The sequence below is a fragment of the Phlebotomus papatasi genome, unplaced genomic scaffold (assembly GCF_024763615.1).
Source record: "Phlebotomus papatasi isolate M1 unplaced genomic scaffold, Ppap_2.1 HiC_scaffold_68, whole genome shotgun sequence".
NCBI lineage: Eukaryota > Metazoa > Arthropoda > Insecta > Diptera > Psychodidae > Phlebotomus > Phlebotomus papatasi.
Genome location: NW_026604882.1, coordinates 21201 through 38720, shown reverse-complemented (window position 1 = coordinate 38720; position 17520 = coordinate 21201). Strand labels below are relative to the sequence as shown.

At 36.4% G+C, this 17520-nt stretch overlaps 2 protein-coding genes across 2 annotated transcripts; one reads left to right on the top strand and one right to left on the bottom strand.

The window, feature by feature from the left end:
• Positions 1-200: 200 nt before the first annotated feature.
• LOC129809353 (uncharacterized) lies at positions 201-11015 on the top strand. Its single transcript, XM_055859169.1, has 3 exons — positions 201-1093; positions 6250-6536; positions 6641-11015. Exons 1-3 carry the CDS (start codon positions 904-906, stop codon positions 7445-7447), a joined length of 1284 nt encoding a protein of 427 aa, XP_055715144.1. The 5' UTR covers positions 201-903; the 3' UTR covers positions 7448-11015.
• An 81-nt stretch (positions 11016-11096) lies between these two features.
• On the bottom strand, positions 11097-16646 carry LOC129809352 (signal recognition particle subunit SRP68-like). The gene is made up of 4 exons (XM_055859168.1): positions 16504-16646; positions 15806-16367; positions 11321-12453; positions 11097-11199 (listed from the first exon to the last, which is right to left on the bottom strand). The coding sequence occupies exons 1-3, from the start codon at positions 16589-16591 to the stop codon at positions 11322-11324; spliced, it is 1782 nt and encodes a 593-aa protein (XP_055715143.1). The 5' UTR covers positions 16592-16646; the 3' UTR covers positions 11097-11199; position 11321.
• Positions 16647-17520: the final 874 nt, after the last annotated feature.

Below are 17520 nucleotides of genomic sequence, written 5' to 3'. Positions count from 1 at the left end.
AAGCCACGAAGTTCTGTCATATTTCTTAGATAACGTTTAGATAGCGGTCTTAGATAACGATTTTAATAAAAAGTAACTAGGCCCTTTTCTAAGAGAAATTTCTAGTGAGCGAGCTTTCTGCCACTTACTAAGTCAGTAAGATATTACTTTAGAATTTGTACGTGATTTTCCTCAATATCAAGCCCCTCTGGGAAAGCCATTGTTGTGGTTAAAGACAATCAGTTGCAAAAAGACAAAACATCAATTTATATCAATTAGAGCCTAAAAAGGAAGAACAAAAAATAGGGTAGACGTGATAAAAGTAGGTGAAGGTCTCCTAATGGTCAGGAATCGATATTTCAATGTCTTGTGGCACAAGTTTCCTTTTTTTTGCCGAAAAAGGAGTGGAGAAATGAGTGCATTTGTGAAGTGGATGTTAGTAATTTTGACCAAATGGTGCATCCCATTAAAAATAAGACATTTATCTCATGAGATGTGCACACCAACGACGTCATAAAAGAGTATAGAGGCGACAGTATATTAGTAAAAATAATGCCAAGTGCAACTAAATATTGCATTCAATAGACATAGTATATTGGTGCGTTCACTGAAGGTCACATTACACTGCCAATAACCATTTATTTTCTAACCATTTTCCCGAGGCAGAACTTGGTCGAAGTAATATTAGAATGAATTTTCCGCCTAAAGTTAAATAACAGTGTACCAAGTTGTGTGGATCATCAAATGCATAAAATGCAGCCGAATGACTTGAAAATGTTTACTATATTCCTCAGTTGATGGTGCGATTTGTAGGTGTCCAAGTGACACGCATTTTCCCTCCAATAATTTTTTTTCTAATTTCTTTATACTTTCTTGACAATTTTTTTTTTGGAAGTAATAATTTATCAATTCCCTGCCAAAAAAATGGATTTTGATACGGAAGACAGTGGTGAAAATGAAAATGTGGCTTTTATTGAAAAAGTTCTTCAATCGTGTGAAAATGATTTATCAATTAAAATTGATAGTGTTGAATGTGAACCCGGGAGTCGACAGGGTGATAATTACATGTCATTAATTAAACGTGCTGCTGTCCAAGGAAAACGACGTGATTTAGGTAGGAAAGTGCCATTGTGAAAACTTTTTTATTAATCAAAAAGAAATCCCGCGGGATTTTGTCTCCGTCAAAGAAAAACCATGAATGAAGAGCAAAAAGGAACGCCCCCGCGCACAAGAGAAAATTGCATTCGAGTAATTACGTTATAAAATATTCAGGAAGCATCACAATTGACGACCTTGCATTCAAGGCAACCAGCCGAGATGAGTTGTATGTCTCTCAATTCATAATATTATAATTAGAAATTAACTCATATTCCGACACTCCATAAAGTGCCAATTTCAGCTTGAAAGCTCGCCCGCAAAAGCTCCAGGAATCACGCTACAAATCCACGAAGGCTAGTTGAAAGGATTGCAAAAAAGGGTACATGTTTCTCTCTCTCTCTCTATTTCCTCAGGGAGTGCAATGGTAATGAAAGGCTTTTACGGTTGAGAGAAATGTCCATCAAAGGCTGAAGGGCAAAGAGTTTGCGTGTGAAAAATAAAATTGAATAGAGAAAGTGCCAAAGAAAAGCTCTACAATTGGACTCTAAAACATAATGCTCAAGAGTTCGGTATTTTGTAACGTAGCAACGATAAATGCATTCCAATGAAAAAAAAACGGTTCAGCTTTGGTTTGAAATCGTATGAAACCGATTTAGACTTGTCCGGGATTTCAAGACCTTTCAAATGCATCCAAACTTATTTCAATCGGTTATGAAATACGTTCCCAAGAACTCTTTAAACTTTGACCTTGAAAACGCCAAGAGGCAGGATTCAAGGTCATTAATGTCCAAGTGGACAATCAAGGCAGAAATTTTGTGACGAACATTGCCGTATTAAGCCGAATAGGAATTAATGTTATTAATTCCATTTGAGATTCTATCAGAATTTTTCGAGTGATGCCATGAATTTCATGGATTCGGACGGGAAAACGCATCGGTATTCCAAACTTGTATAACTCCTTTTATAAGGACCAAATATGTTGTTTAAAAAATCGTTTTTATCCCCATTAATGCTTCATTATTCAGTAAACTTTGGAAAGTCGGACAGAGCAGAATACCGGACAATCCTATGCCTAAGTTCGGATTTTGATAATTCGGAGTACTTTAAGGATTACCTAATTATCTTTTCGTCATTTTTTAGAGAAATTGTCGAATGTAGAAAATGGTTTGTCCGACATTCCATGCTGTCCGACTTTTCAGTCAATTCAACTGGAACTTTTCAGAACGTTGTATGTATTTCTTTTTTGAAAACGATTTTTTTTATTTTTAAGTATAAAGAAAGAAGTCGGAAAATTCTCAGAAGTTGAAAATCTTTTCGGAAAGTCGGGCAGCGTAAAATTTCGGACAATGCTTTTTAAAAGTTTAGCACTAATTTGAGTAAGAATGCAATTTTAGAGTTATAGAGTAGAGAAATATCTGATTATTCTTTGCGTCGCTTTTTAAAGAACATGTCGATCGTCAAAATTGGTGTGTCAGACATTACGCGCTGTCCGATATTTCACGTTGTCAAATTTTCCACCACTTCTAAGTCAATTGAACTGGTACTTTTCAGAAAATTATGTAATTCTTTTTTTTTAAACGATTTTTTACTGTTGCGTAAAAAAGTTAGTAAACATTCAGAAGTGGAAAATCTTTTTGGAAAGTCGGACAGCACGAAATGTCGGACAAATCTTTGTAAAAGTTAAGATTTTGATAATCTATTAATAACACTGTGCAACGATGATTTTGTCCCTGGGTTCTCATGCTATTTTTCTATTGCTAGGGTCAAATGATTTACGAAAATACTTATCATTTTGATTTCATTTGGATTTTGCGCCTGGAATCTAGGCAAAATCGTTTTTGCCGTTTTTTGATACTTGGGTGCTTATATCTCCGATTCTGCTGAACCGATTTATTTCTTAATATGGGAAGATTTGTTCTCCTTTACATGCCCGATAAATCCTCTGAACAGATGAAGTTCGTACAACTGACACCAGGGGCGCTGTAGTCTCATAAATGTCAGGAAACATGGAAAAATCGAACGTTTTAGCAACTTTGATCAAAAATATCTCGAAAACTAGGACTGTCCCTAACAATCTGTTTTGTGGGTTTGATAGAGAATTTAATCAGCTACATTTTCGTCCATGTACAATTTTTCTCTCAGATTATTTTTAAACCTCGATATTGAGGTTCAAACAAAAAATGAGCATTCAGCCAACTAAATAAAACCTTAACAATTTCGAGTGTTATTGTTCTTTTTCCTCGCAATTAAGCAGTACAAGCTTTTATTATATTATTTAATACTTAAATATCGATATTATGGTGATTTTTATATGACATTTTAAATTTTTAAATATTATTTTATTATTTGGAAACTTGTATAAAACTTTAACGTATGTGATATACATAAAGTAACAATTACAAGTTCAAAAACTAGTTTTAGATTTATTTCGACGAAAATCACGTAATTATGAGGTTAAGATTGTAGGATTGTAGATAAATGTAGGAAAATTTTTTAAAGAATTATAAAAAGAAATGAATTTAGAAAAAGGATTTTTTGCAAAGTTTTACATATGTAAATGGTATGTAAAAGGTACAATAGATACTTATTGATTCTAAAACGTAAATTTAACAAGAAATAGTCTTTGAAATATTTAAAATTTTGCAATATGCAGTTAATATGCCCTTTTTGTAATAGTCTTTTGAGATTGAAATAACACTGAAATCTTACTGAAGATATTGTTTGAGTTCTTACCTTGTATTATATCTAAACACATTTTATAATGCAATTAGTATTAATAAAGTCCTACATTTGTAAGGAAAGTGAAAATAATACTCTAGGTTATCTAAACTTGAAAAGAAAAAGTCAAAATGTGCGAAATAGTTAAGTTTTTCTTTAGTTGGCTGAGTGCTCGTTTTTCGTTTGAACCTCAATATCGAGGTTAAAAAATAATCTGAGAGAAAAGTTGTACATGAACGAAAATGTAGCTAATAAAATTCTCTATCAAACCCATAAATCATATTGTTAAGGACAGTTTTAGTTTTTGAGATATTCTTGATCAAAGTTGCTAAAAAGTTCGATTTTTCCATGTTTTCTGACATATTTGAGACTACAGCGCCCCTGGTGTCAGTTGTACGAACTTCATCTGTTCAGAGGATTTATCGGGCATGTAAAGGAGAACAAATGTTCCCATATTAAGAAATAAATCGGTTCAGCAGAATCGGAGATATAGGCACCCAAGTATCAAAAAACGGCAAAAACTATTTTGCCTAGATTCCAGGCGCAAAACCCAAATGAAATCAAAATGATAAGTATTTTCGTAAATCATTTGACCCTAGCAATAGAAAAAATAGCACGAGAACCCAGGGACAAAAAAAAAGTTCAAAATTGTTGCACAGTGTAATAATTTAGTAATAATTCAATTCAGAAGTACATTTTGGATTACTTTATTAACGCTTCTGTCACGTTTTAAAGAAATTTGAAACCCTCAATCCGATATCTCTAACCGTTTGGCTCTTAGCTCAGATAGCTGCCATAAGGATACATGGGCGGACAGAACCCACTTTTTTCGAGAAAAAAAAAGAAAAATTCGAAGTAAGGGTAAGCGGGTTATCTTCGGACGTCTTAAGCTTCGCTACAACACAAGTTTCTTTTATGTTTTCAATGCATTTTAGAAATAGCTCTTTTTTGAAAATTTGGGGCATTAAACTAGCTATTAAAAAATAATATTATAATGTCCGAAAATAATTGAAAACACATTAAAAAAAGGATTGTTCGAAGCTTGGAGTCGTCCGAAGGGATGCGCTGCTTAGAGTAAAAATTTGAATTCCGGAAAATAACTAAGTGCCCGGATAATGAGGCTATTCCAATGAAAAGAGAAAGTCTTTCTCCTGAAAATTTTTTTAGTACATGACTGTTCTCAAGTGCTTCTGCATTATCCATTTCCATTTGTGTTACTTCCTTTCTCGACTGTTTTACTCAGTCCTCATAGTTCTAAAAAACCATTGAACAGTCGTGACAGGAACCAACGCAAAAAAGTCGATAATGCAGAAGCACTTGAGAACAGCAAAGTAGTCTCAAGTGCATTCTGCAAGTTTCGTTGTGGTGAGTTTTCGTTGTGTTGTTTTTTGTCATGACTGTTTTCTCCAGCTTTTCCGTGTTCTAAAATAACCAAATAGTCGTGATATGAACAAATCAAAGAAAGATCGATAACACAGAAGCTTTTGAGAACAGTCACAGAGTCTCAAGTAGTTTTACATTATCGACTTTTTTTATTTAGGTTTCTGTTACGACTGTTTGGTGGTTTCAAAACACGGCAAGAACTGGGGAACCAACACCGAGCAAAGTCGATAATACAGAAACATTTTAGTAGAGTAAAGCGGTTTCAAGTGCTTTTGTACTATAAAATTTTCTTTTTATTGGTTTCTGTCTCGACAATTTTGCACAGCCGTCATTTTTCAAAACCACCAAACAGCAGTGACAAAAACTAACCAAAGAAAAATCGATAATGCAGAAGAACTTGAGAACAGCAGTGTACTAAAAAATGTTTTTCCCTATCATTCAAATAGCACCATCACTGAGAAAAAAATGGGGGTGCGATTAACTTTTTTTCCTCATAACTTTAATACTTTTCCGGTGTAAAAATATATCAACATTTTTTAATGTCAATTCTACATCTTTTAAAGGATAAAATTAACATGAAAAAGGGTAGCTTTAACCTCTAATACACCTAAAAAGCATAATATTTACACCGATTTCGGATCAATACTTCAGGGTAAAATAAACATTTCCGGAATGTTATTTTAACTTTTTCGGATTAAAGTCCGAAATTTCAAATTGATTTGTCCGAAATTACAAATTTCTCCCTGTCCCTTATATCGCTCCCTCCGTGAAGTTCAATAAATTGCATTTACTACGAATTTGCAGGGATTTCCCATAAGAATATTTACTTGTTTAATAGTTGCCAATCATCATAAAAATTAATGTGTTTGCAAATCAATTAGCAGAGGTCTTGTGTCAGGGGAAATAGTAAATAATGCATCAAGTGAACGAGTTTGCGGAAGAAATTTTTCCAAGAATTATCGCTGATAAGGATTTGACTGGAATGTTGAAATTGCAATTTACAAAATTCTCTAAATTAAATTTAAATTTTTAAAAAAGGGGAATGATTTTGAGATGAACTTCCTTTTGCAGATTACCAACGAAAGCTCATCGTAAAGCGCCAAATATCGAGTATATCTCGACGTCAGCTTTTCCGGTGTGACGAGGCTTTTGCGAATGAAATTGCCGCTTACACAAAAGTACTTCCCCATCTCCGGCGTTTCTCCAGCAATCGCCTGCCCTACCCAAAGTGTCTGTTTGCCGGAATTGACGATGCCGAGAAGGAGGTGATTATTCTTGAGGATCTCCGGGAGAGTGGATTTGAGATGGAGGACAGACTCAAGGGATTGGACTATTCACACTGTTCACTCGTTATGCAAGTGAGATGTTTGACTTTTGACGCAGGGATTTGTTGAACACAAAAAAAAAACAAAGTGGAATAGAGCAAGGATTCTTTCCTTTTTTTGCACCATTTTCTTTGCAGGAATTGGGCAATCTCCATGCAATATCTCTGGCTATGAAGGTCAAAGAACCCGAAACATTTGACACAGTAAGACAAAGTATATCGGAAATTGTTTACTGTCCAGAAGCCAGAGAATTTATCTCAAACACCTTGGAATGTTCCCTTCGGGACACCCTGACAAGTCTGAAAGCAACAAATTCCGATGGTCATCTAACAGATGCAATTGGGAAAATTGAGAGGATGCAGGGATGTATGTATGACATAATGTCGCGTCATGTGCTGGAGAATGAGGAATCGTGGAAGGTGATCTGCCATGGTGATATATGGATTAATAATCTAATGTTTCGTCAGAGATCAACAGGATGTGCTGAGCATGTGAAATTGGTGGATTTGCAGACAATGCGATGTACATCACCTGTGATTGATATCCTTCACTTTATCTACACCAGCACCGTGAGAGCTTTCCGTCAAACTCATCTCGATCAATTAATCACAGACTATCAGAAATCCCTCATAAAATCCCTCCATATCTATCTCTCATCCCAAAGTGCCCAGGAAGATGCATTCAATCGCTTAGAGATGCAATTCTCCCTGGACAGCATCAAGCGTGAACTCCAACGAAAGATGCTCTATGGCCTGGGAAATTCAATGTGGCTAATGCCAGCTGTTACATTTCATCCCAATCGCATTCCCGATCTCAATTCTGTCACAATCACAGATTTTGGCAATAGCACACAAATGACACAAATGCTAACACCTGAATACCATCGAAGGATTCGGGAGATGGTCCTCGAATTCTACGAGGAGGGACTTTTGCACAATTTATGATACACACAATGCATCATTGTTATCTCAGCTGTGATTCTTAGCCCTCGAGTGGACTTTACTGTAAAATGCTTCGCATTCCTGTGTCTTTGATAAATTGGCCGAATGATGGTTTGTGTCTTGACTTTAATAGCATTTTTTCTCTCATTCGGCTTAAATTAGTATTAGTATGGGCTCTCTTTCAGTGAGAAAAAAAACGGGGGTGCGATTAACTTTTTTTCCTCGTAACTTTAACACTTTTTAGGTGTAAAAATATATCAACATTCTTTAGTGTTAATTTTACACCTTTTTAAGATTAAAATTAACATGAAAAAGTGTAACTTTAACCCCTAATACACCTAAAAAGCATAATATTTACACCGATTTCGGATCAATACTGCAGGGTAAAATAAACATTTCCGGAATGTTATTTTAACTTTTTCGGATTTCTCTCAGTGCTGCTTTTTTAGTACATGACTGTTCTCAAGTGCTTCTGTATTATCGACTTTTCTTTGTGTTGATTCCTTTTAAGACTGTTTGGTGATTTTAGAACACAGTGAGAACTCATGAGAACAGCCGAGAAAGGAAGCAACGCAAAAAAAAAAACGATAATCTAGGAGCACTTGAGAACAGTCAAGTACTAAAAAAAATGTTCAGGAGAATGATTTCCCCTTTTCATGTATTCATTGGAATAAGCTTCATTCCCATGGGGCCCGCTTTTCCCAGTCCTCGTCCTATTCCAAAACCACTACACAGTCGTGATAGAAAACAATACAAAGAATATACGCTAATGCAGGAGCACTTGAAAACAGTCGTGTAGTAAAAAAAATATTCAAAAGAATGTTTTCCCTTTCTCATTTAATATTGGAATTGTACCTATATGGTGTTATTCCAATGAAAAATGAGCTGGGAACATCTTTCTCTTGAACATCTTTTTTTTAGTACATGACTGTTCTCATGTGTTTCTGTATTATCGACTTTCCTTTGTGATGGTTTCTCTCTCGACTGTTTGCACCAGTCCTCGTCCTGTTCCAAAACCACGAAACAGTCGTGACAGGAACCAGAACAATCGAATGTCGATAATGCAGAAGCACTTGAGAACAGGCAAGTGTTAAAAAAATATTCAGGAGAATGATTTACTTTTCTCATTTTTTTCCTTGGAATAAACTTCATTCCAATCGTGCCCCAGTTACCCCAGTCCTCGTCCTGTTCCAAAACCACAAAACAGTCGTGACAGGAACCAGAACAAACGAATGTTGATAATGCAGAAGCACTTAAGAACAGTCAAGCGTTAAAAAATGTTCAGGAGAATAATTTCCCTCAAAATTATCCCTCAAGTCAAAAAAAGGAAGATGACTCTAAGCTAAGACACAAACCACTAATAGGCTAAATACGTTTTCAGAAAAACAAGACACAAACCTTCGTTCGGCTGGCGACGCTGGCGTTGAGGAGTCTGAACTCACAGTCATTTATAGATTTTCCTTTGCATGAGAATAGTATTTTTCCTAAAAGAGACGCTGGCGACTGTTCTCAACTTAGAGTTCTCAAATTTCTAGTTGTAAAGTTCAACTAAATTTCACAAAAGATTCACGAAAACTTTCCCAAGCTAAAAGGGCATTAACAGACTAATATTCATATTTTCTAAATACTTCAAGCAATACCTTTTTACTTATGTGACAGATAAAAAATAATTAAAATCGTCTTGTAAACCGTTCTTAGTCATATAGAAAATTTCTGGTGACCTAAAGGGGATTTGAACTCGGAACATTTTATAACACAGTAATTTTTTCATGTTTCGTTATTTTTTGATGCGTTTCATGAACCGTTCAAACGTTTCAGAAAACGGAAGATTGCGTCTTTACAAATTTCCACGTTTCGCTAACGTCAAAATAACCTTGTCCAGGAAGCGTTTTGACACAATTAACGTACAATTTTCATTTGACATTCGTTCGGTCTCAAACGATTCTTGATCATCTCTGCTTTGTTTTGTTACCGAATTTCTATATAGAAGTTATCATACTTTAAAAAAAACGTACTTAGTAAACTTATCATGTTTCTAGAAACGTTTCGTTATTATCTGACGCGTTTCTGAACTTCTTGTATCCTTTTTATATTTTTCTAAACGATTCCGCATTTCAAAAATCATCTATCCACGTTTCCAAGAGGAAAACTGTCCACGTTTCGTTATTCTTTAATGCGTTTCTGAGTTTCAAGAAACATTTCCACATTTAGAAAAAAAAAGATCAGCGTGTTTATAGAAGTTTCCATATTTCTAGAAACGTTACGTTATTCTTTTATGCGTTTCTGAGTTTCTAAAACTGTTTCCGGAACTTATAAAAACGATTCTCCGTTTCCAGAATCGTGTTCATGTTCCTAAGAATAAAAGTTTCCATGTTTCTTTAGTCTTTAATGCGTTCTTTGAAAATTTACTGCATTTCTGTGTTTCTAGAACCGTTTTCGCAATTATGAGATAAAAACGTTGTCATTTCAAGGGTCATAGTCCCCTTCAAAATAAATATGTTTCGTGTTCTTTCGAAATGTTTTTATGTTTGTAGAAACGCTTACGTGATACTTCGATATCCTTCTGCCTTTTAAAAATAGTTTCAACGTTTCAAGTATCTTTTTCGACGTTTTTGCGTTTCTAGAGCGATTTCCGGGATTCTGGGATGCCAAAATTCTAAATATATCACGACTTCAATTCTTTAGATTTCATCTCATCTTTACTTTTAGATAAATCGCGGGTTCAATTCTCGACAATGACAGACTTTTTTCCTCATCTTTTTGACCTGAGATTCCAAATTATTTAATCGAACGAACCTTTTTAACAATCCCATATTCAATTTTTTATATGTCGCGGGTTCGAATCCCGGTAATATCATTTTTTCTTCACTATTTTGACCTCTAACTCGAGTTTTTTTCCTATCCTTATAACCTTCCTAGAAGTAGAAGGATTGAATAACCCTGCTTGCATTATATTTATTTTTTTATATCTCGTAGGTTCGAATCCCAGGAACGTCAGATTTTTTCTCATTTTTTTACCTGTAACTCAAGTTTTTCTAAATTCTACGAACTTCCTAACTGTCCCAGGATTGAGCCATCCCGTTTGCTTATGTTTACTTTTTAATGTCATGGGTTCGAATCCCATTAATGTCAGACCTTTTTCTTCATTTTTTCACATGATTTAGCAAACTTTTTCAATCTTACAACCGTCCTAATTGTCCCAGGATTGAGTCGTCCTGCTTTCCATATATATATACTTTTAATATGTCGCGGGCTCGAATCCCGGTAATGTCAAATTTTTTTCTCATTTTTTAATCTGTAACCCAAGTTTTTCACAATCCTAGAACCTTCCCTCTAATATGTCGCGGGTTCAAATCTCGGTAATGTCGATTTGTTTTTCTCATTTTCTTTTTAAATCTGTAACTCAAGTTTTTCACAATCCGAGAACTTTCCTCCTAATATGTCGCGGGTTCGAGTCCCGGTAATGTCAATTTTTTTATCTGTAACCGAAAGCTATTTGATTCCTAGAACGTTCCTAGAAATCCCTAGCTTGATTTATATTACAATGAGGGGAAAAACACTAAATAGGAGACACACTTGGCCACTTGAGGGTTAATAGATCTTTTTAGTTCACTCGTCGCCAATATGCGATGGAAATAAAAAGAGTCACGGCTCATTTTGAGCTTATCTTGGGCTTAATATTATTTTTATGTTGTATCATCAACAATCTGCACAAAAAATATCAACCTGTGATCATTTAATTTTTCTGTCTCTCTCTTTCGAGACACCATCAGCATTGACATAACCAAAAGAAAACAACAAAAAAAACCTTCAGTATTTTGAGGAGAGAATGTAAATAGGAAATAAAGAAAAGTTAAAAAATGAAAGAGTCCTGACCTTACTTGCTAGCTCCACCCCATCCGAGGAATCCCTTGACAAATCCTGAAATCCCTGCTGGCTGTTTCTTCCCTCCTGGAGACTCCACTTTGTCCTCTAGCGATGGGAATTCGATGAAATTGAGGGCGAGGTCGAAGAAGAGCGGTTTGCATGGAATTGGCTCCATGTCGGGAGTTATTTTGAAGACATTCGGATTCTTGGAGTGCAACGTGGCATCTTCTTTGTATTCCGAGAGACGCTCGTAGAGAGGCTTCGAAGATTTCTGGGTACGTCCAAAAACAGCTCCTGCCTCATCTGAAGCATCGTCCTCGAGGACACTGTAGGCATGAGCTGAGAACTTGCATCCCTCGATCGTGCTGATGAGATGCTTCAGTTCTTCAGCCAGATTGTAGGCCTTAGGGCTACTAGTGAGAGCTTCCTTGGCGTAGTTCATTGATCTCTCGTACAGAGCCACAGCTTCCTTCCATCGCTTCATGGCCACGAGAGTCAGGGCAATGTAGTAGCAGCGGAAAGCCCGGAACGTCGTACTGAGGCTCAGAATCTCTTCCTGATACTTTTCATCCTCCTCCAGACCCGGAACTTGCTGCAATTCTGTCACATTCTGCAAGATAATCTCGTACAGCCTGGTCATATCCTGCGGTCTGACCTTCTTCCCGCCTCCCTCCGAAGCATCCTCCAGGCTTGCCTTGGCCTGCTTCACCAGGAGCATATTCCTCTCCAGAGTCCTCATCAGGCGAATGTACGTCAAATAGGACAGAAGGAAGTGGATTCCGACAATCTGTCCACCCTGGGAAGTAGCCCTGAGCTTCGGATCTTGCTTAATCTCCTCCTTAATGGCCGTTATCGCATCCTTGCAGTCCATAATAACTGTCTCCAGAATCTCAATTTTCGCCTGGATACTCTTAGCCTTCTCAATACTCTTATCCAAATCCTGAATACTCATCAGGAAGAGCCTAGCCTTCTCCGGACGCACTCCCATCTTCCGGCCACGCCATTCGGTCGTCTGCAGAGCCTCAGTGCTCTGGGATTTGACCTGAGTGGCCAGAGATTCAAGATTCTCCAGCAATCCCTGAGCCCTCAGCTCCAGGAGATCATCCATTGAAGCTCCCTCCCCAATGTTGTAGGCACAGTACCTAAAACATTTTATTAGCTCATTTAAGCTCAATCGGGCTTCAAACTTTGTTCCGGAAGGCTCTTAATTTCTCAAAAGAAAGCAAGGGCAGAGATTATTGGATACTTTAATGATTTCTAAGCCCTATTTCTTGTCTTCCGGAAGGGTTTCAATCAAAATGAATAAGTAAGAATAATAAAATTTGGAATAGCAAGGAATAAGCTGTTTTGTCCGGGAGGTCATATGTAACGTTAAGACGGCGATGGACATTTGAAAGGGGACAATACAAATAGCACAATGAAATACATTTAACTTAATAGAGATATCGTAAAAAATCCATATGATATTTTTGTAATGTAAATTATATTAAAAATTAAAGAGTGCCGAGAATGGAAAACTCAATTTTATGTCAAGCTTATTTAAAGAATTAACTAAATGGGTAATATGTTAAAGTCTCATTTATTGACCTGAAGAGGAGACAAAAGAAAAAAATACAGAATTTTTTTAAGCTTTTAGTAGAAATCTAGCGCCATTTTTGCTGCTGCTAGAAACTGCTAGAATGCGTTTTAAAATTTAAAATTGCAAAACTGAACGCTTATAGAATATTCAGAAATATAAAGACTGCTACAAATGATTTTCTAGCAGTTTTCGGAAAGTTGTATATTCCGAAGTTATTGCAGTAAATAAATTTATAGTACTTGTTATGCTATATGAAAGACAATAAACCATGTTTAAAAAATTATTGCACTTTTCTGTCAAAAGGTAAATCAAACGCCGGAATAGGATTTCGCTTGGAAAAGGGGACAATACAAATAACAAAATGAAATACATTTAACTTAATAGTTATATCGGCAAAAATCTATAAGATATTTTTCTAAAATAAATTATATTAAAAATTGAAGAATGCGAAAATCGAAAAAACTCAAAATTTAAGTCATAACATAACCTCACATTTCCATCAAGCTTATTTTAAGAATGACTAATCCACTAGTGGCTATTATTTCAAAGTCTCATTTATTGACCTGAAGAGGAGGCTTAAAAGAAAAATACAGAATATTTAAACTTTTAGTAGAATTCCAGCGTAATTTTTTCCTCTGCTAGAAACTGCTAGAACGAGTTTTAAAATTTGAAATTGCAAAACTGAACGCCTAGAATATTCAGAAATATAGACTGCTACAAATAATTTTCTAGCAGTTTTCGGAAAGTTGCATATTCCGAAGTTATTGCAGTAAATAAATTTATAGTACTTGTAATACTACATGAAAGACAATAAACTCATGTGAAAAAAATTATTGCGGGTTTTTTGTCAAAAGGTAAATCAAACGCCGGAATACGATTACGCTCAGTTTGGACAACGAGAAACTCGTAAGTATGGTACTAGAAAACTTACTTCTGTTGCATTTCTTGCAATAGTACAAAGAATTTTGAAGAAAAAGAACAATTACAGCAATATTACTTTTTTTTATATAGAAAACAAAAAACAAACCTAAAGTTTGTCTATCACATTGTTTTTGAGGTGAGATTCTTTCATAATCACACCTATATTCGCAAAGTTAGGCGACCATCTCCGATCGATTTGATATTCACAGGGTTTAAAATAGCCCCGATACCGAAAATGAGCATCCGAATTTTCAGAAATCAGCGTTTTCTGAGATATCTTAAAAAATTGACGAAATACAGTTTTCTGATTTATTTAGAAATTTTATTATGCTTTCGCGGATTTTCCAGGACCGACGGATTTTTCGTGTATTTCCGAGGAATTTCGTGGACCGTGGAGTTTTCGCGAATTTTCGCTGACCGCGGATTTTACACGTATTTTCGCGGATAGCGCAATTTCTCGCAGACCGCAGATTTTTTCGCATATTTTCGCGGACAGCGGAATTTCTTGCAGATTTTCGCGAATCGTAGAAATTTTCGCGAACCGCAGAATTTTTCATGGATCTTTGCGGACGCGGAACTTATCGCGAATTTTCGCGGATCGGGGTATTTTTACGGAATTTTCGCAGATCTACGAGGATCGCGGAATTTCTCGCGGATCCTCGCAGAACGCGGAGTTTTTCGCAAATATTTGCGAACCGCTAACTAAAATTTAAAAAATAGTGAAATATGACATGTCCCAGTAGGCTCTGAATAAATATCAAGTTTGAAGTCTCTATTTATCATAGTTTCGCAGATATTCGGCATTAGAGTTTTTCAGATATTTTTGTGCCAATTTGCAAGTACCCCGAATTGCACGCATTTCGAGGTTGCCTGTAATTGAATCTCAGCTACCATGAGCTTATCTGAACTTCGTATTTGCTCCCAATCCGAATTCGCAATAAAAGAATCACACCTACCATAGACCCATAAGAAAGTGCTTTATTCTGGAGTTTATAGTAAATTACTGAGAATAAAACAATTAAGAAACATTCAATCATAACCTAAATTACTCAGTTTTGTGAGATTATGCTGAACATAACCTTAAAACACTATTCGAATGTTTGAGATACAAGATGATTTTGAAGCATTTATTGAGGTTATTTGTTAATTTTTAAAGTCCTTTTATTGCAACAGATTCTAACCTCATTTTTTTTTAAAATAAAATTTGGAAAATTTTAAGTTTAATAACCTTAAAAATTTTAAATTTGACTGGAATAAACTTCAAAACTGTGAAAAAAAACTGAAAGGTTCTGATAGTCTCAAATATTTAAAAAAATATATATCTATAGATATTTGGGCAGCATAATTAGCAAAAAGAATAAAACTAGTTAATAAAGTGAGGTTATCAGAAACATAACCTCAAAAAGCAATGAACGCAGGGGAAATTGAACAGTTCTTTGTAAGCAGAAGTTATTAAAAAAAATCGTTAACTTAAAGGCCACTACACATTAGGAGCAATTTTCATCAAAAATTGTCTTTTTGAAGGAAATTGTCTGAACTGCTGCAGGTAAAAACGTCAAAATTCTGTCAAAAATGTATTTTTTGACGAAAACTGCTTCCAATGTGTAGAGCCCTTAAGGGACAAATAAAGAGATTTTGAATATAATTATGCGTTTCTTTTTATAATTTTGTATTTAATTGTTTTAACGAACTCTAGCATTCATAATTCAGGTTAAGATTATCTTCTTCAGAGTTTGAGAATATTCAGAAAACAATTTTTGCAATTTAAGCGCCTCTGGTGGCAGTATCAGAAAATGTTACTGTTCTACAGAATTTTAGTATTCCCCAATCAGTGATAAAATTCCAAGATTTAGAAACTAAATTGATCTTGAGGATAAAAAAATATAAATAACTTTTTCTCGGGCTAAGGAATATCCTAAAGTGGATTTTACTTTCTAAATGATGAGCCCCTTAAATATTCCGGAACTGATTAAGAGGAATAAAAAAAAACTTACCTAATACTTGGTGTCAATTCGTCGACTTTCGCTCGGTAAAGGGATTGCTCCTCTTCCGGGAGAGCATCTCCCAGGTTCTGGTACACCAGTTGAGCCCTTTTCAAGTTCTCAATTGCACTTTTCCAGAGCGAAAGCTCAAAGTGCAGAGTACCGTGCATCCAGGCATTGTAGGCCTCAATCTCCCACCTTGTCCGGGCGTCACAGCAGTCAGAAGCCGAGAGCTCCTGAAGCTGCAGGGCATACAGACAGGCTTTCCGGAGCTTTCCAACCAGATGGAACTTCTTCCGTGGCTCTGTGTTGGCCTCCTGACGCAGCTGCATCCCATAGGCCCAGGCACGCTCAGCCATCATTAGGGGAATGTGCAAGTATCTCACATCCGACCGGCTCCCTTGGAGATGACCCACTGAGACATCCTTCTTCTTGTAGTGTCTCTTATCATACTGCGGCAGTTTCAGAACCTTCCGCAATCTCCGCACACGGCGAGTGCAGTAGCCACGATAGCGCTGATAATCCCCATGGCGAAGCCCATGCTGTTGCTGGGCATCCTTAATCATCCGCAGGACTGGGCAAAACCCGGGGAAAACAGAGAAATCTCTTGAGAAACTTCCAACAAGAACCCCAAAAAGTAGGGTTAGGAAGATGTCTCGGGGGATTTCAAGCACTTCCTGCTGGAATTTTCTGTGAATCTCACCACCTACCTTCCAAGGAGAAAGTCTTCGGGGCTTCAGGAACACCTGAATCGGGATTTGGAGCACTTTCACTACTTTTTTTCTCAATATTTTCCATGTTTGCAACGCCACGTCCGATTTTTCTTCACAAAAAACTACGCAGTGAAGTTGGCAGCGAATGTCGGCGTTTTTGTAGCCCTCTGTCAAGTGGGCATTGAAACAGTGGGCAAAAGTCGGCTTTGGTTGGCGCAATTGTTTTTCCGCCAGAGAGAAAATTCGTGTTTTCCCCGTGGAAAAACTCGAATTTACGTGTGAATTTTACTCTAAATTTGTTAAGTGAGTGTTCCGCGAATGTTTTTCAATGTTATTTTTGGTCATACCAGCTGGAATTTAGTGAAAAAAGGACAAATAGGAAGCACCCTAAGGAAGTATGTGGCCAAGCGTCCTGGCTTCCTCCCGCCCCCAAGAAGGTAAGAAAATAAACTTTAGTATTCAAAATTCACACAATATCCCATGATTTTCTGACACTCATAAATAATTCCATGGTCAATCTTGCTGAATGTACAAATGTTATGCGAAAAAGGGTCGTTTTATGTTGGCGAAATAGATGCCAAGATATATTGTGGGGGTGACCCGTGCTTTTCACTCTCTCTCTCTGGGTTAAATGGCGAGTAATCATTTGTGAATGAAACAGAATTAATAATTGACACAATTAATTAAATGACTCCGTCTGGTGGGATAGTTTGCTCACAGAAAATCAGAAGGAAATGGATGGAGGAGATGAAGTTGCTGGATTCATGGTATATTTGATTGAGTAACTCCTGGTATTCATTCTCCCCAAGGGGCAAATAATCTATGGCTTTTCCACACTGAATTATGGAGGAACTGGGAGGAATTCTTGAGATTCCCACCGTCACTTCTAGTAAATATTTCCCGCAATACGAATAATTCTATATCACTGTTGATCTATTGCATGTCATCCAATTGGCACTGTTATCCAATTTGGCGGGTAATTTCTAACGATTTATCATATTCTTGAGGGGAATT